The sequence below is a fragment of the Taudactylus pleione genome, unplaced genomic scaffold (genome assembly GCF_031769625.1).
Source record: "Taudactylus pleione unplaced genomic scaffold, aTauple2 ptg000251l, whole genome shotgun sequence".
Taxonomy (NCBI): Eukaryota; Metazoa; Chordata; class Amphibia; order Anura; family Myobatrachidae; genus Taudactylus; species Taudactylus pleione.
Genome location: NW_028284653.1, coordinates 4,002,069 through 4,026,457, shown reverse-complemented (window position 1 = coordinate 4,026,457; position 24,389 = coordinate 4,002,069). Strand labels below are relative to the sequence as shown.

At 40.9% G+C, this 24,389-nt stretch overlaps 1 protein-coding gene across 1 annotated transcript in view; it reads right to left on the bottom strand.

Annotated features, from left to right (window-relative positions):
* LOC148515255 (mucin-19-like) overlaps positions 1 to 24,389 on the bottom strand; it is a 157,833-nt gene that overhangs the window by 39,839 nt on the left and 93,605 nt on the right. Inside the window, exons 17-18 of the mRNA XM_088480249.1 lie at positions 16,790 to 16,890; positions 15,476 to 15,627 (exon numbers count right to left, since the gene is read on the bottom strand). Coding sequence (XP_088336375.1) covers positions 15,476 to 15,627; positions 16,790 to 16,890 — 253 coding nt within the window. The remainder of the gene's footprint in view (positions 1 to 15,475; positions 15,628 to 16,789; positions 16,891 to 24,389) is intronic.

Here is a 24,389-nt window from a genome sequence, read left to right as displayed (position 1 = left end):
AGTACAGTGTTTCAGCGGCTAGTACAGTGATATAGCCACAAATGCATATAAGCCATTTAATATGCACACAGGAAGCAAAAGAAGATAGTGCCCGCCATCACCCGCTGCATGACACCGCCTGCACCCCCGCTGCTGACACCACCACTGCCGACACTGTCAGCACCCCTGCACTGCTACCCCACGTACTGAGGACACCGTTAGTGACACCCACACTGCCGACACTGTTGGCACTCCCACACTGAGGACACCACCAGCACTCCTGCACTGCCGACACTGTCAGCACATATGCACTGAGGACACTGCTGGCTCCCCTGCTCTGTCGACACCACCAGAAACCTGCATTGAGAACACCCCTGCACTGCCAACACAGTCAGCAAACCTGCACTGAGGACACCGCTGGCACCCCCGCTCTGCCAACATCATTGGTACCCTTCACTGAGAACACTGCCAGCACCACAGCACTGCCATTCCATGTACTTAGGACACTGCCAGCAACCCCTGCACTGCCGACACAGCCAGCGAACCTGCACAAAAGACACCACTGGCACTTCCTACATCGCCAGCACCCTACACTGAGGACACTGCCAGCACCATAGCACTGCCATTCTATGTATTGAGGACACCGTCAGCAACCCCTGCACTGCCGACATAGCCAGCAAACCTGCACCAAAGATACCACTGGAACCCCAGCACTGCCGACATTGCCAGTACCCTTCACTGAGGACACTGCCAGCACCGCAGCACTACCATTCCATGTACTAAGGACACCGGCAGCAACCCCTGCACTGCCGGCACAGCCAGCAAACCCGCACTAAAGACACCACTGGCACTGTCGACATTACCAGTACCCTTCACTGAGGACACTGCCAGCACCGCAGCACTGCCATTCCATGTACTAAGGACACCGGCAGCAACCCCTGCACTGCTGACACAGCCAGCAAACCTGCACTGAAGATACCACTGGCACTCCCACTCTGCTTACACTGCCAGTACCCTTCACTGTGGATACTGCCAGCACCACAGCACTGCCATTCCATGTACTGAGGACACTGTCAGCAACCCCTGCACTGCTGACACAGCCACCAAACCTGCACCAAAGATACCACTGGCACTCCCACTCTGCTTACACTGCCAGTACCCTACACTGAGGACACTGCCAGCACTGCAGCACTGCCGTTCCATGTACTGAGGGCACCATCAGCAACCCCTGCACTGCTGACACAGCCAGCAAACATGCACTAAAGACACCACTGGCACTGCCTACATCACCAGTACCCTACACTGAGGACACTGCCAGCACGGCAGCACTGCCATTCCATGTACTGAGGACACCGTCAGCAACCCCTGCACTGCCAACACAGCCAGCAAACCTGCACCAAAGATACCACTGGCACCCCACCACTGCCGACATCACCAGTACCCTTCACTGAGGACACTGCCAGCACCACAGCACTGCCATTCCATGTACTGAGGACACCGTCAGCATCCCCTACACTGCCAACACAACCAGCAAACCTGCACTAAAGACACCACTGGCACTGCTGACATTGCCAGTACCCTACACTGAGGACACTGCCAGCACCACAGCACTGCCATTCCATGTACTGAGGACACTGTCAGCAATCCTGCACTGCCTACACAGCCAGCAAACCTGCACTAAAGACACTGCTGGCACCCCCACTCTGCTTACAATGCCAGTACCCTGCACTGAGGATACTGCCAGCACCACAGCACTGCTGTTCCATATACTGAGGACACCATCAGCAACCCTGCTCTGCCGACACTGCTGTCATAGTAAGAGCACTATTGGTGTATCCAACCCACACTATATAACACACTGTATCCATGTTGGAAATTGGAAGCTGAACTGCCACATGTTAGTGCCGTCCACTGTATCACTTAGCGTAGTCAGCCAGCTAGCTGGATGCAACCTTTTGGCCTTAACTAGATGAAAAAAATAATATTGTGGGGTGGTTAAAATTGATTGGAAATTACTGTAAATAAATGTTATTGAGGTCAATAATACTGTAGGAACAAAAACAGGCCCATTTTATGTGATTTTAACTGTTTTTATGATATTTTAAGAAAAAAATCCAAAACACGAGGGTCGGCACACATGAGAGAGAGAGAGAGAGAGAGAAAGCGCAACTGACATACTGTGTATACTTCTTCTAGCTACATTACTGGTCAAATAATGTACAATATAACCATGGAAAATGAGAACTATTTTGGGAGGAAGAGATGGGCCAAAAGTACAAAAGTGTCTCAATACAAAAAGGGCAACATTAATGAGTAGCAACAAAACAAAACACAGGGGGAGGACTAATGAAAACTTGATTTGTTATCTGTGGAAAATGTGCAGCCTTTACAAAAGAATTCCTCCTCCCCCCTCTGTGTTGAGATAAGCAATGGGTTAATCTGAAAAAGGACATTAACATACTGTAAATTACTGATGGCCAGTTTTTGAAATATAATGTATATCTAGAACCAGTATTGTGTATGAAATATATAGCCATATTTTCAGGGGGAAATTTCTACACTAAGAAATCACTACACACACATGCCGTCCTCACTGACTCAGATCCCCACAGCCTCTAGATGAAATATGATATTATTCTAAAAAGTTTTGTTATTACAATAATATTATTGATATTATTATATTATTGAATTATATAAATTTATTTTTGGAGCAAAAAAAAAAATGTTTACACTGTGATTCAAACCCTAACTGCCAAGTGTGATGTGCAGTGAGTTTACCACTGTGCCACAATACTGGTGGATGGGAAGTACAGAATCAGTCTTTTGAGGAACTGATGACAGTTTCCTAGTGAGTTTTTTTGGTGCTAGTACAGTGTTTCAGCGGCTAGTACAGTGATTTAGATGCAAATGCATATTGCACATTAACATAAACACTCCTCAAAACTCCTTGTTTGCCCTCTATTAAAAGCCAAAGGAGACCACTACTGCATATTTGCTACATAGGTTGAACACTATTAAGTGCTACATTACATGACACACTGGCCACCCAGTGGTGAAAGTATGAATTGCACCTTTGTTGCACTGTAGATAGCATGGCACGACAATATATGAGAATTGATGTCATGCCAAATTGAGAGCCATGGCACAGTTTTCAGAAAGGTGTATGTGGACACATCTGTAGATTTATTATATAGTTCCAGACATGTCTGCCTGTACAGTAGGGGATTTTCTAAAACAACTTACCCAATGAGTACTGTACATTTGCCTCTGGCTTGTCCTGAATGGTTTTTATTATATTTGTTTTTTGTATAGTGTTTCTAATTGAAGCAATGCTGTGCAGAGGCACCCATTTTAATTACAGTACCTCCTTCTGATCCCAGACTAAGAATATAAAGGCGGGCACCCTTTCTCAAAGTTTCTTCTTCAATCAACCATCATTCTGGCTTTCAGGATTCATTTAGCCTGGACCAGGACTCTCAGAACTTGCTAATCTGAAGCTCCTCTTGAAAAACCGTCAGGTGTGCTCTTTGTTCTGGAGAGGTTTTGCAAAGCAGTTTTGAAGGACTTTCACTCTTCAAAGCTGTGGGTCACACAGGCATTTCTAGGATTTTGAAACTTCTGTCTCATTCTGTTTGGTGGCTGACCATATCTCAGGATACTCATGAGTTTGTCTTGGCATGTGAAGTCTGTTCCAGGAATAAGACTCTCCAGACTATTCCTTCAGGTCTGCTATGTCTGCCTATGCCCTCTAAGCCTTGGACCTATATTGCTATGGACTTTGTCGTTGACCTTCCATTGTTTTCCTGCTGTTCTGTCATCTGGACAATTGTTGACTGATTCTCCAAAATGGTTCATTTTGTTCCTCTCATCAATTACCATCTGCTAAGGAATTGTCTGCTTTGTTTTTACAACATGTCTTCAGATTCATTGGCTTCCATGAGATATTATCTCAGACCATGGGAGTCAATTTGTTGCCCAGTTTTGGAGATATTTTTGTGTCAATGTGAGTTTATCTTCAGGTTATAATCCACAGTCCAACGGACACACAGAGCAGGCCAATCAGTCCTTGGAAAAGTACCACCACTGTTTCTTTTCAAAATATCAAAACGACTGGGTTCCTTTGTTGCCCCTTGCTGAATTCACCTTCAACAACTCCTGCCATTCTGCCTTTTCTGTTTCTCAGTTTTTCTGAAATTTTGGGACTCATTCTAGAAGCAACTCTTTTGTTATCACATCATCTTCATCTGTCTCAAGGTTTTAGTCAGTCTGGAGGAAGGTACAGCATGCCCTTCTCCAAGTGACCGGTCGTGCCAAACTTTGGGCTGATAACCATCATGGGGCATGTAAATTTAAGGTGTGAGACTTGGTGTGGCTGCCCTCCAGGAACATTAATCTTCGTCAGAGATCAGACAAGTTGGGTCCCAAATTCATTGGCCCATTCATTTCACAGATCAATCCAGTAGCATTTTATTTATATTTACCCAGGACACACAGGATTAATAATACATTTCATTGCTCACTTCTTAAACCAGTATTCTTCTCCAGGTTTTCTCCTAGATGTTCAGTCAGACCTCCACCAGTTCTCATCCAGGGTCACCAGGAGTTTGTAGTAGAGAAGATCCTTGATTCCAGATTCTCAGGGGGCTGGCTTCAATTCTTGGTCCACTGGAAAGGGTATGGACCAGAGGAGCATTCATGGGTTCCCAAAAGTGCCTTGCATGCTCCTATCTTGAAGAAAAACTTTTTGAGAACTTTCCTGGGAAACCAGGGTTTAGGGGTTCCTTAAACCCTTGTCAAGGGGGGGGAACTGTCACAAGCTGCTCTTGCAAATGCCAGGGAACTGTTCACTGAACTCCCCTTATCAGCTGTCCATCATCCGTGCTCCATTCTGGATTGGTTCCTGCGGCTATTTCCTCCTGGTGTGAATGCTGCTCCGATGCCGGTTATAGGGTTTCATGTGTTTCCGGTTTTGTCTCCTATTTCCTGTCGAGTACCCGGTCCTCCTGTCAGTTTTACATTACCTGCCATTTGAGTCATCTAGGAGGCATGGTCTGCATATCTATTACCTGCAGTTTGTGTCATCTAGACGGCACGGTCCACATGCCAGCTCTCAGCCATTTGTGTCATTCAGGTGGCACAGACAGCACTCAGTGTCCAGAGTGCACAGTTCTGCATCCAGTTGCTTGTGTCAACCCAGCAGCACAGGCCACACTCCTGCATCCAGCTGCTTGTGTCAACCCAGTGGCATAGGCCACTCACCAGCATCCAGGGTACACAATCCAGCATACCACTGCTTGTGTCAACCCGGCGGCACAGGCCACAATCCAAGTACGTAATCCAGCGTACCACCGCTTGTGTCAACCCAGTGGCACAGGCCGCAATCCAGCTTCCAGAGTATGTAATCCAGAGTGCTGCTACCTGTGTTAACTCAGCGGCACAGGCCTCACATCAGGCCACAGCTTGCCAAGGCTTACCAGCCCTCAAGGCTGCAACATGGCCCAAAGGCCTCATCTTGCTCTACAGCACACAGGCAATAGCTTGCCAAGACTTACCAGCCCTCAAGGCTGCTACATGATTCAAAGGCCGCATCTTGTCTTTCAGCCCTCGGGCCATGACTAGTCAAATACTTACCGGCCCTCAAGGCTGCTGCAGAGCTCAGAGGCTGCATCAACTTGTTCAGCCTCCAGGCCACAACTAGTCAAATCCTATCAGCCCTCAAGGCTGCTCCATAGCCGCAGCTAGCCAAGTGTTTCAGCCCTCAAGGTTGTTGATGGACTCTCTCTCTAGGATATACCCAGATCTTAGCACAGAGAGCTTACATCTGACTGCTATTGTGTGGGAGTGAAGCTTTTCATATTTATTACACAAGGTCTTTATTAAAGGTCATGAATTGATTAACACTTAATTGGTAAATACATTACAGATCACATGCTAGCCTTCTAACTTAATGTTTTGGGTTTGATTCATATATGCTATTACAACCTTTATTACACCAATCTAATAAAATAGATCTTAATATTGTTCATTACAGGCAGAACATGAGTCATAGGAAGCCTGTCCTGGCATTCCAGCACTTGTGGAACAACAAGTGCCAGCATACCTAAACATTAAGGGCCTGCTGGCACCTGTAAGCAAAATATTAAAATAATTACATGACACACACACTGACTGTTGTAATCATTTACTACAAAAAACACATTCCAAATAAAACAATTACACAGTGTGTACAGTGCAAATCTGAGTTGACAGGTCATCAGGGGACACTCTGATAGAGATGAATGAGGAAGTGCTGATAGACAGAGAGCAGAGGGTTGCTATAGCAGTCACTGTCATTTATGGCTTGCACTGTATACATTGTGTACAGTGCATGCCTTTTGGATAATGCTCATTTTTTTCCCCAAGACCATTGGATGCCTACATGACATGAGGAGGAGGCCATCAAAGGCAATTGGTTTATTTGGAATGTGCGGGGGTTTATACCACAGTTATTTGTAATTTTACTGTGGGTATGGTTGTACATTTTCATTGATTTCATTTTAGATACCCACCTTTGAATATACATTTGAAAACATGGCAGTCCAGTGGCCACCTGACTATAGCCTCTTCAATACACACATTAGGCAGATTTTACCCTACTGGGGTAAGCAGCACTGCTCTTCTGAAGGGGCCTGGTTAGTGTATTGATATAGGTGTCTTATACATGTACCTCCCACTTGCTGTTGAGAAACTGAAAGTTGATCATTGCATGTCATTGTAGTTAACTCTGCATAAGAAGATATGCAAAGTTAAAAACACAGACTTGCAAGGTTTGGATTAAATTAAAATCTAAATTGCAGTATAAAAATAAAGCTATCCAGGAGTTGTGGGCTACATGCAAAAGCAGCCAGTATTTACTCTGCATGTAAAAAAAATATAAACGTATTTGCAACCCTTGCATTGCAACGTGGTTTGCCCAGATGCAGTTACTCCTTTTTTTGTTCAGTTCTCAACTCTAAATACTCTAAATCAAGGTTATTCAACATTTATCACTCTAGCTGCTGTGGGACAACATTGGCAAGCATGCCCTGCCACAGTTTTTCTATTAGGGCATACTAATGCCCTAAAACGGTGTCAGGGCATGCTGTGATATATATTTCCACAGCAGTTAGAGGGACACATGTTGGGTAAACCTGCTTTAAATAGTCAACATTTTTTTAAGGGATTCCATTCATTACCAATTTCTGTGACACTCATAGGTTTATACTTATCATATAGTTCCCACATCAGCAGCAATTGATTAAAACTTGAATAATTGTTCTGCAAGGAACCATAAACAGTACATACTGTATGATTAAATTAATTATTTCTCCTTAAGAGCTGAAATGTAATTTACTGTTTACAGGTCAGTAAAGAGCAATGGAGGGCCTGGGTGAAAGAAGTGTGTGGGGGAGCTGGTTCGGGGGGGAAGCTGGTCTTCTATGGCCATTATATAGATGATCTTTTTATTATTTGGAATGGGAATCTTACTAGTGCACAATCCTTGGTTTCTTTCCTGAACACTAATTATTTTAATCTATCCTTCACATATACTTATAGTAGGGATCTGGTTAACTTTCTGGATGTGACTTTAGAAATAATTAGCAATCGCATTCAAACTATAAATTATTGTAAAGAAGTAAATGTTAACAATTATTTACACTTTAAAAGTTGCCATCATCACCCCTGGAAAACCAATATACCTAAAGGACAGCTTATGCGCATAAAACGCAACTGCTCAAGTCTGGATAGCTTCTCCGAACAGGGGAAATTTGAGGAAAAATTACTTCACAGAAAGGGTAGTGGACAAGTGGAATAGCCTCTCATCAGAGGTGGTAGAGGCTAAGACAGTAGAGCAATTTAAACATGCATGGGATAGACATAAGGATATCCTTCAGAAGAAGTAAGGATCAATAAGGGTTGAGGTAATAATATGTTTAAAAATGGGGCAGACTAGATATGCCAAGTGGTTCTTATCTGCTGTCAAATTCTATGTTTCTAAGCTCTGACCTTATGAGAGAGATTTAAAGATAGAGGCCATCCGCCAGACTTGCTAGAAAGAGCATATAATCAAGTTCTACAGATGCCTAGGGAAGAACTACTAAAATCCAAACCAAGAGAACCCTATATACATAATACAAACAGCAACTTCGCCTTTATCTCTACTTATAATGATTCCTCAAGACTAATTAAACAGATAATAGAGAAAAATTATTCTATGCTAAAATATGATTCTGTGCTGAAACAAATATTACCAACAAAACCCACTGTCATCTAAAGAAAAAAGTAAATCTTTAAAAAATATATTAGCCCCCAGTTCTTTGAAAACAATTCCTAATATGACCTTGACATCTGGATCAGATTGGAACACATCAAAACCTCCCAGATTCTATAAATGTGGTTCTAATAAATGTATCACCTGCTATCATGCAGTAAATAAAACAAAAATCTTAAATATTGAAGTGATAGATAAGAACTACACAATTAAACAATATATTAATTGTAATACCAAATATGTGGAAAATGTAATAATATACAATTGTAAAAATGTAAGATATGTTGGCAGAACTATTAGGAGTCTAAAAGAAAGATTCCTCGAACATAGGAGGAATATCATGAAGAAAAACTCCTTACATAGTGTCTCTAGACACTTTTTAGAAAAGCATGAGGATAATATTAGTTCCCTAAGGGTCATTGGGATAGAATCAATACCTCCTACATCTAGACAAGGTGATAGATTCAGGACATTGTGCAAACAAGAAGTCTTATGGATTTTTTATGTAAATAGCTTCTTTCCTGATGGCTTAAATTAATTAATTAAACACGATCTTCTGAATATGTATACTGATCGTCTCTCTTATTTAACCCTGCGATATTAACTTAATCCTGATTAGTCTTTATATATACATTGTACACCATTTACTAATACCTGATTAAGAATTATCTTTAAAGCATGCTGTCCCTGTTTTATTTTATCAAACTTTTCCAGTTGTTAGAAAGAAAGGAGAAGGTTAACAACTTTCTCCCTCCCAAACACTAATTCTGAGTTGTGGAACCTATATCTTATTGTGTGACTCAATTCAATTTATCAATACATACCTATATTTATAGTGTCTCTAGTTTTTATATTTATATATATATATATATATATATATATTTCTGTAGTTATATTCCTTTTTTTGTATTTGGCTGCTATGTCTAGTTCCTTATCATTATCACTGTATAAAAAATATTTTATACTGATCATGGTTTACATCTCCTGTGTATACCTCCTTAGGGGCTTAATTAGATCTCACTCAAATCTGCAGTGAATGATTACCATCTGTGTAGAATGTTCTCTAGTAATTGATGCTATTTAAACCCATAAGACCTGGGGACTTTTACTCACCTTGAAAAAGGCATCAGAAGGATGTTGAAATGCATTGGTGCTCATACAGTCAGGTGCATAAATATTGGGACATTGACAGAATTTTCATATTTTGGCCTCTATTCACCACCACAATGGCTTTGAAATGAAACAAACAAGATGTGCTTTAACTGCTGATTTTCAGATTTAATTTGAGGGTAATTACATCCAAATCAGGTGAACGGTATAGGAATTACAACGGTTTCTATATGCGCCTCCCACTCTTTAAGGGGCCAAAAGTAATGGGACAAACTAAACAATCCTAAATCTAACTTTCACTTTTTAATACTTTGTTGCAAATCCTTTGCAGGCAATAACAGCCTGAAGTCTGGAACGCATATACATCACCAGACGCTGAGTTTCATCCCTGGTGATGCTCTGCCAGGCCTCTACTGTGAATGTCTTCAGTTCCTGCTTGTTCTTGGGGCATTTTCCCTTCATCAAGTGAAATGCATGCTCAACCAGATTCAGGTCAGGGGATTGACTTGGCCATTGCATAACATTCCACTTTTTAGCCTTAAAAAACTCTTTGGTTGCTTTTGCAATATGCTTCAGGTCATTGTCCATCTGCACTGTGACGCGCCGTCCAATGAGTTCTGAACCATTTGACTGAATATGAGCATATAATATTGCCCAAAACACTTCTGAACTCATTCTGCTGCTTTTGTCAGCAGTCACATCATCAATAAATACAAGGGAACCAGTTCCATTGGCAGCCATACATGCCCACGCCATGACACTACCACCACCATGCTTCACTGATGAGGTGGTATGTTTTGGATCATGAGCAGTTCCTTTCCTTCTCCATACTCTTCTCTTCCCTTCACTCTGGTACAAGTTGATCTTTGTCTCATCTGTCCATAGGATGTTGTTCCAGAACTGTAATGGCTTTTTTAGATGTTGTTTGGCAAACTCTAATCTGGTCTTCCTGTTTTTGTGGCTCACCAATGGTTTACATCTTGTGGTGAACCCTCTATATTCACTCTTGTGAAGTCTTCTCTTGATTGTTGACTTGGACACATATACACCTACCTCCTGGAGGGTGTTCTTGATTTGGCCAACTGTTGCGAAGGGGATTTTCTTCACCAGGGAAATAATTCTTCTGTCATCCACCACAGTTGTTTTCCATGGTCTTCCAGGTCTTTTGGTGTTGCTGAGCTCTCCGATGCGTTCTTTCTTTTTAAGAATGTTCCAAACAGTTGATTTGGCCACACCTAATGTTTTTGCTATCTCTCTGATGGGTTTGTTTTGATTTTTCAGCCTAATGATGGCTTGCTTCACTGATAGTGACAGCTCTTTGGATCTCATATTGAGAGTCGACAGCAACTGATTCCAAATGCAAATGTCACAACTAGAACCAACTCCAGACCTTTTACCTGCTTAATTGATAATGAATAACTAGAGAATAGCCCACATCTGTCCATGAAATAGCTTTTGAGTTGATAGTCCCATTACTTTTGGCCCCTTAAAAAGTGGGAGGCACATATAGAAACCGTTGTAATTCCTACACCATTCACTTGATTTGGATGTAATTACCCTCAAATTAAATATGAAAGTCTGCAGTTATAGCACATCTTGTTTGTTTCATTTCAAAGCCATTGTGGTGGTGAATAGAGGCCAAAATATGACAATTCTGTCAATGTCCCAATATTTATGCACCTGACTGTAACTAGTCCCTAACCCTATGCTGGAAGCCTCTTTGCACTAATAAGAACAAACGCTCTGTATTATTGTGAACCTTTCAAGCTGCCATATATAGTTTGCAGTGACTTCCTCCTCTATCATCATGGAACAAGGAGCTCGCTCACATCCACCTGCCTGTCACAGAATCCGTGAGTGGTCACGCTTTCCAGTCTGCAGTCTCCTCTCTAGTCGGGTCGAGCTCTCACGGCCAGCCACTCAGCTCCACAGGCTAGAGCTGTCATTCCCCAACATCAGTATGGAGCCTTCCGCCTTCCATCTGCCGGACACATCCTGAACCTGTTACACTGCCACACACCATCTGCAGCATCCCCCTCCTGCATCATCATGGAACAAGGAGATATAATATATCTACCTGCCTGTCATGGAACCAGTGAGCAGTCCCACTATTCTACTCTGCAGTCTCCCTGCTAGTCAGGTTGAGCGCTCATGACCAGCCACTCATTCCCAAAGGCTAGAGCTGTTATTCCCCATTACCAGTACGGAGCCTCCTGTCATCTATCTGCCGAACATGGAATTCTGAGCAGCCACTTTACTCCCTCTTACAAGATCCACACCAGCTGGGTTGAGTTTAGAGGCCAGCCATCTGTGGGCACGATTCATCTCACAGTACTACTGAATACTGTCACAACATGCAGGCTTGACCTGCCAACTTGGTAGGTAACATTGCACAAATTGTCAATTGACTTTCCTACTTGGTTCTTTACACCCATTTGCCAGATGATACATACAGCTCAATATATAATCCTTCAGAATTGTTATATGAACAAGCAAGATGCTTTCACAAGGGGCTAATTACTAGATACTGACACTTTAATGTTTTCAATCTGGGACCTTTTTCACTAGCTTCTAAGATTGTGACTTTTCTTCATATGATATTGTAATTGCCATACGATATTGATTGTTCTACTTATTAACATGTGTTTTAGATTATTAACCATAATAAATACACTATTTTTTTTATCAATTTAACTACCTGCAGTGGTTTTAGTGATTTATATTTATGACTCTCAGATTCTGTGGTTGCTTCTTACTTTATAAGTTTTTTCTGTTAGTGGGAGTGACTACCCCATACAACCACATTGAACCTGTTAAGTCTTTATCAACCTGTCAGCGCTTGGGCTATATTTGCTGGATGAAAGAAGAGGTGTGGCCAGATCCTAGGGGGGTGTAACCATACCAACTTGTAAACAAATCTATAATAATAACTGTGTGCCATAGAGGGCCCCTTTAGATATGCCCAGGCTTAGGTAACAATGACCAAATCCCCCACCTCATCATCCCTGATTGTATGTTTCTCAAAAATAGATTTTGTATATTTTGTAGGTTCTGATTTGCTGTGACTTTGCATGATTTAGCTACTGTATATAGCCAATACATTTAAAGTGGCAATTTGTTTTAAGGCATAACTAGTTAGGATTTTCAAATAAATTGCCGCTTTAAATTTCAAGGACACCAACAAGCTGCAGACTGGATCCCTTTATTATTATTAATTATTATTATTATTATTATTATTATTATTATTATTACTTTATAACCTCTTTTATATAACAATAATCTTGCATGTGTTAAATATGGCTCTACTGTCATCTATGTGCTAAAGTCATAACTTCCATTTATAATTATCTTTATGTAATTTCAATAGTGTGATATAGAAAAGAAGGAGTAGTTAATATAAAATAAATGATGATCACTGAGAAAAAATAATCACATGTAGATGTGTAATTCTTTGTTCTCTGCTAATTGGTAAGTAAATATTTTTTAAACCAGTTCCAATATCCTTGTTATCACAGAAATGCATCATACTTAGACAAATTTATGTTACACAAGCACTACTCTTAGCTTGCTGTTATACTCTTGGATTATAACCAATTTGACTCATATCACTATCTACTTCTAATCTTGAGAATATAATAAACTTTATTTAAATTCAATTATTTAACCCACACCTAATGGTAAAATGCCATAGTGCTAATGGCACTAGGGCTGGGAATACCTAGAAGAGAACCCACATAATTATTTGTTGGCCCTACCCTACTACAGAACTCAGCTCTGGTGCCACATGGCCTAGGGCTGGTTGGAGTCATGGTGTAGGGACCCTCACACTACATGTCTTCCCTCTGTGGTTTGACCTGGCCTGACTAGGAAAGCCTAGTGCTGGTTAGTGAAAGTTATTTCCACTACTAGCCTAGGCTTCAAGGACTAGGGATGGTTATCAATTTGATGGGAGAAACAAAGTCATTTAAAAAAAAAAATGCAGTTAAAAAATGTTGACAAACCTGCCTCTTGGTAAATGTATCCCTTTTACTTATACGTTTGTAAGAGTGCTTAGATTTTAAGTGCTTAGGTTAAAGTGGAACTAGAATTTTTAAATTGAAGCCGGAGTTATTCGGGAGTTATTACTAACTATACTTCTACCTGGGAAAGACTGTGATGCGATTTTTCATTTCTTATCAACCACAGGTAATTTAACTACTGCACCCAACATATCTTGCTGCTTGGTGTTTCTATTACACAGCCTTTAAAATTGCTAGGTAATTTAACTATAGAGTATTTCATATAGTTTTAAAATCTGTACCAAGGCAGGAAATTACTCTGTATCTGTGTTTGTGGATTGTTCTCTCACCATTTGTTTATTTGCTTGCTGACCCTTTGCTGTTTGAGGAGGGTGTTAGGGGAGTTGTAGAATCAGTGTGGACATCTGGTTTCAGCCATACTTATTACTTATATCTAAGGCCCTCATTTAGAGCCGGACGCTCTGAGCAGAGCGCTCGCTCTGAATGAGGGCCGTCCTCCATAAAAATGGAGCGTCCTCCTGGACGCTCGTATAGCTGTGGGTCACCACCCACAGCTCATACGAGCATGCAGGATGATGGTCGCGATGGTCTTGACCATCGCCAGTGCGACCAGAAGCCTGTGGCCGGGGTTTTCGACCACAAGCCCTGGAGTGATTTTGGCTCTAACAGAGCCAAAATCTCTCCTACTGACATCACTAGTGATGTCAGTGGGGCCGGCTTCTGATGGTAGGCGTTCCCTTGGGAACGCCTCCGTCTGGGAGGCACGCCCCCAGCACACCCACCAAAGGGGGCGTGCTGTCAATCAACATCGACAGCACGCCCCCTTTGGTCAGACACAACGAGCGAAGGAAAGTCCTTCGCTCATCGCGTCTGGCGCATGCGCACGATGGAGCTCCCTTCCTCGTGCGCATGCACAGTGCACACCATCGACCCACTTGCGAGCAGACAGCCGCTTGTGAGTGGGTCTGAATGAGGCCCTAAGGCTGCTAAAGCCAAGGCTGTGTTTGCAAGAGTGCTTAGAATTTAAGTGCTTAGTTTAAAGTGAAACTAGAATTTTTAAATTGAAGCCGGAGTTGTTCAGGAGTTCAACAGGAGGAGAATAGAAGGAGAAATTAACAAATCAACTATTGCTGCTATTAAGGACTGTTTTAATTTACCACCACACTTCCAACATGCCTATGGATTGGGCATGTACCTGGATCCCCAATGCTGCTCACATCCCTCCTGACCTCCTCATGCAATCTGCTTATCCACTCCAACTATGCCATACCGAACAACGCAGCAAGATGAGCCCTCTAATGGACCTTGGTTCTGGCCCCCAAATCTTGAGGCTTGGTGCAATTTTGATCAACTCATTGTCTTTTTCTCTTAAGTTTAAACTAACCTTTCCATAAATGTTATATTACTGTCACCCATGTATCCAGGAAATCTGTCAGCCCTGTCTGTCTGCCCCCTCCCCTTAGAATGTAAGCTCTCACGAGCAGAGCCCTCTTCCCTCATGTGCTTCTCCTTCACTTAATTATACTTTAATATACAACAGTACCCCACCCTTGGTTGCCGACACCATGCTGCTTATCTAAGTGTTATGCAGGAATGAATTAATCATGTGTCTGTCCTGGATTGTTTGTACTGTTAATAACTGTTTTCTTGTGTGCTCATTTGTTCATGTACATTGTAAGGCACTGCGGAACCCTTGTGGTGCCATATAAATAAAGGATAATAATAATAATAATACTTAGTTTGTCTTCAACTGTTTGTCTTTTTCATTCCTTTTAAGTACTTTACTGTAAAACCCTTAGTAAATACAGGGTATAGTAGGCATTAAGGTCATATTCTTCTTTGACTAACTGAGCATTTGAGACTACTTAGGTTTTTTCATCTGGTACAAATCAAATGCTCGATGAAAAGACCTCTGTATTCGTAAAAGTTTGGATCCTAAATCTAAAAAGTTAATCAGTTTAGTTGCTCCTGTTTGCTAATTTGTCTTGATTCAGAATAGTGTATTGCTTTTAAATTACATTTTCATTTACTAATACAAAAACATAAACATTCATATAAAATATAATAAATGCATTACCACTTGTTGCAAGAAATAGTCACTGTATCTTGATTTTTATATTCATTTCCTCCATAAACACATGGGCACTCAGTGGGTGGTATACACTCCCCTGAAGAACTTCTAATCATACCAATAGGGCAATAACATCCAGGCTGACAAAGTTCATTTTGCTGTCAACAATACACAAACACATATTGTGCTAAATAACATTTTTCATACTACTTTACCTTAGCACTGTTAATAGTAAATTAAGGCAGAAGTTTTAAGAAAATTTTACTTGCAAAAATTGGTAACCATAAAATACAAGTTGACCTCAAGGATTAAGTAAAATTAATTAAAGGGAATTTCCAAATTGGGCCATTCCCCTCTTTTTATTGTCTATCTATTTTCTTCCCCTAGACCAGTGGTTCCCAAACTCTTTTGAATCACAGCACCCTAGAGTATCAGTATTGTTTTTACGGCACCCCTAAGACAAATGTTTGTTATTGAGAAATTCAGAAAAATTTTTAGTAAAGTAGTAAAGAGAAGTAAATTGTGCTGACCGGTCCTCCTTAGGTACAGTTATGTGGTGGGCCCAGGTTTGTGCTTCTGTTTGTCCACATATTTACATTACATTAATCATAAATAATTTGATTTGGTGTTGGACCACCAACCTGAAGCACCCCTGCAAGTGTCACAAGGCCCCCCAGGGTGCTGCGGTGCACAGTTTGGGAGCCAATGCCCTAGACAATTTCATTGGAGTGGAATCAACCTGTGGGAAGTCCAATGTTATTTGACTCCAGCTGTTCCACTATGGTCTGTGATAGGGACAACAGAGAGCTTTCACTTTTGGAGATGATGTTGGGTGGCATATTTTAATTTCTATAGTTAATAGAAAACTACTGTGCATGTCACATGTCAGGAGCCACACAAGCTATCCAATTAAATTCAAGACATTCCTCCCAATATACTGTAGCTGATTAAATGCTAAGGATGGTTTGTAATCATACAGCAATGAACAATCTCTTTTTTTTCTTTAATCTCAAGAGGTTGACTCAAAAGCTTGAAATCTGGAAATGGGAGGGTGTTATGTATAGTGGCAAAAGGGAAAGGAAGAGTGCTGCATAAAAGGGTATTTTGTTTTAATCTTAAAAACACCTTAACTTAAAATAATTGACCCAATGATATTTAATACTGTAAATTATATAAATTGCTTTCAAAATAGTTTCTAATATAAAAATAGATTAAAATGTAAGTTCAATTGAGATATAAAGATCTGTTGTTTTAGTATAGGGTTAAAATTGCTATAGTGAGGGAAGTACAGACTTTAATTGTCATTCTTGAACAACTTACCTGTACAATTGGCAAATGTTTAGTACTGCAATCCAAATCAACTCGCTTTTTGTTGTTTGGATAGCTACAGTTTACAAACTCTGCACCACCTGGGCACAGTTCTGAAAAGATAAATAAATCACTAAATTGAGCTTCAGATACACATTGTTTTTTAGTTTCACAAAGAATGAACTTTTTAGAAAAGCAGTCATACTGAACAAGCAAATGGCACTTGATGGAATTAATTAAAACGAAAAAATGTTAGCAAATAACAATGAATAAAAAAATAAATGACAAATCAGTGGTATGAAAATTGATAAACCATTTTAGATAGTCCCTCAGTTAACATACTGTAAGTAATGATGTACAGCTGGATAACAGAAATGACCAGTTGGATAATGTCAATGGGAGAACCAGAGGTATTTGTAAAATTGGTAAAATTAAGAACAAGATTTAATAAAGTACCCTTAAAGCAGTATAATCTCCAATCACTCAGACATTGATTTATATAGAACCATTTATTTGAAAACATGTTAGTGGCTGCTGCTTAACAATGTTAAAAAGCATAAATAATGAAATGGTCAAACAGTTTTAGTGATGTCTCCAAAACCTAACCATGTAATTCTTGTTTAGTGTAAGGGACCACACAGATTCATGCCATTATTCTGTTATCTGCTTTTCTGAAAATATAGTCACACTTCTCTAACGGAGCCTAATCCCAACTGGTATAGTCATCTAATCTAACCTGCAAATAATATTCAAATAATTGGGATATAGTTGCCATTTGCCATATTAGCAATCATAATAATGTCGACAATGACAACAGGGACACTGTTAGGTCGAACACTCACAATGAAGCAATCAAAGAAATGAAAAAAGTAAATAAAAAAAGGAAAGGATTTGACATTAGGAGTGGCTTAGCCTCTGTATAGTTAAACTGCCCATCCACTAGGCAATTAAATTGAGCGATTGAGTAATAACGATATTGTTATTGTTCAATCGTTCATTAATCATTTGCAAATCGTTCACTAAAATGTCTAAAATGACCAGCGATGCACGCTCTTGCTGGCCGTTTGACATCTATCATCAAGCAAACATGCTGGACAACCTGACGATAACGTCAGGTTGAGCATGTTAGCAGATAATTGATGTTCCTACACTGAACGACTGCTCATTCAGTGTAGGCACATCATAGACTGACAAACGACTGCACGATTACAATGTCATAATCGTGCAGTCTTTTCCCTGTCTTTTAGTGGATGGGCAGATTTAATCTCATTACACGCAGACCTTAAATTCTTGGCTTATGCCATTGTTGGTAAATAGAAAAAAAATGTCACAGGTATTGAAAAACAAAAAAAGCAACTAATTCATTAATTTTTAATACCAAAATGTTGATACAATCAAAATGACAGTTCAATCATTTATACACATTTTTTTTTTATTTGAAAACATTTTCAATCTATTAAACTGCATACACACACAATGATTGAGTTAATGAACGATTTTAGTAAACGATTTTCTACCTTGAAAAAATGAACTAAAATCGTTTACTAAAGTTGTTCATTTACTATGTTCATTTAAATGTAATGAACGATTTTTATGAACTACAAACGATTTTTGCATATTAACTTAATGAAAATCGTTGAGTTGACAAGTCTGACTGAACTACAAACTACAAACTACAAATGTGAACGCGCATGAACAATAATCATTCATCATTTGACTCAGAAAGTGAACAATTTTTACAAACGATTATCGTTAAACGATATCGTTTAATGATAATCGTTCAAAAAATCGTGTGTGTATGCACCTTCAGTCTTTAATCATACAAAATGCACCAAATGAAAATCATTAGGTCATGGAAAGTAAATAAATAAAGCTGCAATAATACAGAGCATCTACCAGAGAATACAGAACTTCTTACTTAACAGATAGAAGAACCCTATAAGACCTTGTAAATAAATGTCCATATATTGCAACTTGGGACCTACAGTAACAGTCAATGGCCCACTCTCATTATATAATGACTAGAAAAAAAGAAAAAGAAGACATCTACATGTTCTCAATGTCAAATATTTAAAGGAATGTAATAAAAACAAGAAATCAGCTTGCATATATATATCACAACTGATAAAGTCGATATGTGAATTACAAATAATTATTGTAAACAAAATACAAATATTTAGAGTATATACACAAAGGTCCTGTTTCAGAGGTGTATGCAATTTGTACGTAATGATGATGTTCATGTAGTTGAGCAATTATTTGCCACTGAGTAAGACATCATGAAAACCCCTACTGCACATGTGTTACACAGAGTATGCACAATGGCCCTCATTCAGAGCCGTACGCTCTGAGCAGAGCGCACGCTCTGAATGAGGGCCGTCCTCCATAACTATGGAGCGTCCTCCTGGACGCTCGTATAGCTGTGGGTCACCACCCACAGCCTATACGAGCGTGCAGTTTGATGGCCGCGATGGTCTTGACCATCGCGACCATCAAAACTGCGAGCCGGAGCCTGCGGTTGAGGTTTTCAACCGCAAGGCCCGGAGTGATTTTGGCTCTATCAGAGCCAAAATCACTCCCACTGACATCACTAGTGATGTCAGTGGGGCCGGCTTCTGACGGTAGGCGTTCCCTTGGGAACGCCTCCGTCTGGCTGGCACGCCCACCAAAGGGGGCGTGCTGTCAATCAACATCGACAGCACGCCCCCTTTGATCAGACAAAACGAGCGAAGGAAAGTCCTTCGCTCGTCGCGTCTGGCGCATGCGCACGACGGAGCATCCTCCGTCGTGCGCATGCTCAGTGCAGAACATCGACCCACTTGCGAGCGGACAGCCGCTCGCGAGTGGGTCTGAATCAGGCCCAATGATTCTATTGTGCTAGGGAGAGATGGCATCAGAAATGGGGCAACAAAGACGGCTATTCCTGGTTGGTGACTGAGAGGTGGCCTGAAGTTAATGCAAAAAAAGGCGTGTTATGGGAGTGTTGCAGGCATTATCAGTGAAAGCGGCTGCATTCTCAGATGCCCAATTGCTTCCACAAAGTCCATGATCAGATGGAAAAACTGCTCATGCCAAAGGGCTGGTGCAAGTGTCGATGGTACATTCACTGGTGCGCTGATGGTGGAGTGTTAAGAAACACCAGTGGTGTTACAGTGCGCAGAGACACTGAAAGTGGGCATTTCAGGGCTTGCTCATTCAGGTGCACATGAGAAACATGAGAAACACTGAAACTAGCATTTGCATATTATCGCCACCGCAACTCTCGCAGCAGATACAGCAGCATCCACCTCTGAATCAGGCCCTAACTGTTAAATAATCTAAAATCATTTAATTCAATATGACAATCTTTTAAATTTTTGAATTTCCTCAAATTTCTATAGTGAAATTTGATACTATTAGAATATACACAGATAGTTATATTGTGAAACAAATGACAATGATCTATCTTTATTAGTAGTCTTCATTTTGCTTTGAAATGCTATAAGAAATCCATTTTGAATTTTGAAAGATTTGCAAACAGGACTTTCTGGAAAACCTTGATTCCAAGAGGCCCATCCATATTCCACCACCTGCATTTCTTAAATAAAAAATTATACTGGATTTGAGTGAGGCTTCTGTGGGGGAGGACCCAGAGCCCTAGTTTGGGCAGACTATAATTATCCTTTAGGCCAGAGCCAGTCTCCCCATTGCTGTGCTTGCTGGTGGCTGCTAGGCTTCTTTCCTCCAAGGCCGACCCTTAAACTACTATTCTTTCCTCTCCATCCTCTCTAATCCCCTTCCTCTATCCTGTACTCTTCACTCCTCCCTTAGATCGGTGCATTTGGCTGCTTCCATCAGTTTTAAAGGATAAGCAAGAATCTTGCTCTGGGGATGGGAGGAGCTTCATGTTATGTGTGGGTGTACTGTAGTATTAATATTTTGTGGAATAGATATTATTGTTATGTGGGGGGGGGTCACATGTGTGGGTATATTAATATTATATGGGGGCTTGAATGTGTGTAGTAGTAATGTTATTTGTGGTTGATATGTTGACTACATTAATGCTATGCAGGAGCTATGTGTGTATACATATATATATATATATATATATATATAGAGAGAGAGAGAGATGTATGTTAGGATACGGGGTTCTCTCAATCACCCAGACACCGAGCAGATGAAACCAACGTGATGGTTTATTTTTCCACAGCACACAGAAATAGATAATATGTCAGGACAAGCAGTAAATCCAGTGAACGGGCAATAAACAGGTAGCAGTCCAGACAGAGGCAGTCCCAGTAGAGTATAATGTCCCAGAACAATGCCACAATATAGCTAGAGACCCTCAGTCCCCACAGTAGAAACTATCACTGATCACACAGCAGTGAATAGCGTATGTCCACTCAATCGCTTCCAGGACCCCACACGTAGAAACTATCAGAGATCACACAGCAGTGATAGTCCCTGGGTACAATCAAGCATTTCCAGGACCCCATACAGTAGAAGCTAATCACAGAACACACAGCAATGAATAGCGTATAGGTCCTTGCAGAATTTCCAAAGTATAAATCCACAGAACTGGTGATGCGTTCCACTAGTACCATGGCAGAGCGAGGCCTCTTAGCCAAAGTCAGCGACTAACATGTGGAGTTGCCTTCGGTGACATGTTTTAAAATCTTCCAATTTCCCACGATATTGTGACCACCCATTGGGGTTGCACTGTTTCCTGATTGGTGCGAGTCCCTTATGCTGTCACTTTCTCCTACCTCCTCTGGGTATTACTTCCCTGACGAACACCTGCTGGGATGGTTCCGTTCAGTCTACCAGGTTCATGTGAAGCACAAAACAGGCAAATGGAAGGAGGAGTAAATACTGAGCATCCCCTGGGGAGGTGGGAATTAACTTAGAGGGTCTTTTGTTCTGGGAGGTGTCACCTTGTTCTAGTGGTTACAAATAACACAAACATATGGACCAGGCTAACATGAAGGCTTATCCAGTATTAAACATTACAATTACTTACATTTTTACAGTACATAATATTCATGGTAATGGAAATGTGTGTCCTGAGAATGATCACACATACACTAGGAGACGGGAAGGGTTACACAAAAGGACTAAAAAGTAAATTGATCTCTGCAAGGACTGAGATGCTGCCAGTACATTTGTAACACATATCTCATATCCTCACAATGTATAATATATATAAGTGCAAAAACCGGCACTCCACATATGACCTTAAAAGCAACTTGCCTTGATACCCTCTCCGGGGTTGTAATCCCACTGTGTAGTATATATAATGCAGATGGCAGCACTCACAGGACTTCCACTCATGTAAATAATTTAACACTTAGATCATGGTACTGTGCAGTACTATGATCTAAGTGTTAAATTATTTACAGGAGTGGAAGTCCTGTGAGTGCTGCCGTCTGGAATATATATATATGTATATATATATATATATATATATATATATATAATCAGTCCTTCACTCACATCTCCATCTTGTTCAACTATGGGGTGCTCACCAAGAACCTTATGCAGATTCCAGCAATGTCCATTAGATATCCAAGCTCTTGGAAGGAGGCACTCGCCAGTCAGATTTGATAATAATTAATTTATTGCGCATCCATTAACACATTTTAAATCCAGCCTATGGTTAGGTCGATGTTTTGGTTCATAATCAGAACCATTCTCAACACCAATTGTATTGGCTATTTAGAGAACATAGCCATAGTCATAATGTTTCTAGGAAATGAAGAAAAGATCAGAATGTCTGACAGGCTCCAAATTCACACAAGCGAAAAAACATTATAGATCAAATATAACTGCAAAAATAGGCTTAACATCTACCCCTAATAATAATATATTTAATCATTTTTCTTCATCGTTTTTCTTAATTTTTTAATTTTTGTTTTGTTGTAATTTTTGGGTGTGAGAAGTATTCTTCAGTGTTCTTTTTCTCTATAATGTGATTAAATTTTTCTCCTGTTCCAGTATTCTAGGCAGGTTCTATCACATAGTTTTGTAGCAAATATACTGATTTATTTGCATATGGGTTTGTTTTCTTTTGTAATATCGACACCTGTTTGTTTTTATGTTAACATTGGCTGTGTGGATCGTTATTAGCACTCCACTAATTGCCTACAGCTGATACACTAGTATTAAGGCATATATTAGCATCAAGGAATGTGTCCCCTGTTACACATAGGGGGAGATGTATAAAGCCCAGAAGCGGGCATCAGCGCACATTATGTGCGCTGATACTGCTTCTCCCCGATGTATGATCGGGGGTCTGGGAGGTAAATTACAGGGGCACTATGCGCCCCTGTCATCATTGGCGTTGCTATCTACAGGATAGCAGCGCCGATAGCCTGGGCCATGTACGAACGGTCATATTGCTTGACCGTTCGGCCCGCTGTAGCTGTCATTATCGACTGCCACAATACACAAAAGTCATACAAAGAGGAGAGAAAACAGACTCTTTTATGGGGCACTCTTGTTGATTTGTATGATCCAGCTAAAGTATAACCTTTATTAATATAATAGTTAAAATGAATCAGTCAAAAAATTATTTAGACAAACTATGTTAATAAATATGCTTGAGGTATACCCTGCAAAATTTTTGTTCAAAAAACATCAGATCCGCAAATATCACTTGACGTGAGTTTAGTTTCTCTCAAAAATAATGTGGCTACCCAATTCTGCCACTCCTACTAATCATCAAGTATATAGGTAGGACGTGCAAGCAACAGCGAAATTTGAGTTCCACATAAGTGCACCCACATGTAATAAATTGTGTATTAAATTCAAAAGAAAAAAACTCAAAAGATAAAACCTTTAGTACAAAACCCTTCAGTCCAGCACTAAATCATATAGGCCGACGGAGCAAGTCTGATTTATATCATATCACAAAACCATGTAATGGACACATTGGGCCTGATTCAGACCCACTCGCGAGCGGCTGTCCGCTCGCAAGTGGGTCGATGTTCTGGACTGAGCATGCGCACGATGGAGGGAGCTCCGTCGTGCGCATGCGCCAGACGCGACGAGCGAAGGAAAGTCCTTCGCTCGTTTTGTCCGATCAAAGGGGGCGTGCTGTCAATGTTGATTGACAGCACACCCCCTTTGGTAGGCGTGTCGGGGGCGTGCCTCCCTGACGGGGGCGTTCCCACGGGAACGCCTCCCGTCAAAAGCCGGCCCACTGACATCACTAGTGATGTCAGTGGGAGTGATTTTGGCTCTGATAGAGCCAAAATCACTCCGGAGCTTGCGGTTGAAAACCTCAACCGCAGGCTCTGGCTCGCAATTTCGATGGTCGCGATGGTCACGACCATCGCGGCCATCAAAATGCCCGCTCGTATAGCCTGTGGGTGGTGACCCACAGCTATACGAGCGTCCAGAAGGACGCTCCATTTTCATGGAGGCCGGCCCTCATTCAGAGCGTGCGCTCTGCTCAGAGCGTACGGCTCTGAATGAGGGCCATAGTTCCAACTTGGTTTATCACATTCATTAAATATACCCTGTGACTTTTTATACTTGTGAGATGTATCACTTTTGCTGGTAACTGAATAACTAGTGTTCCCAGTATATTATCATAGGATTTAATCCTGTTTATAGGAACACAATTACCACA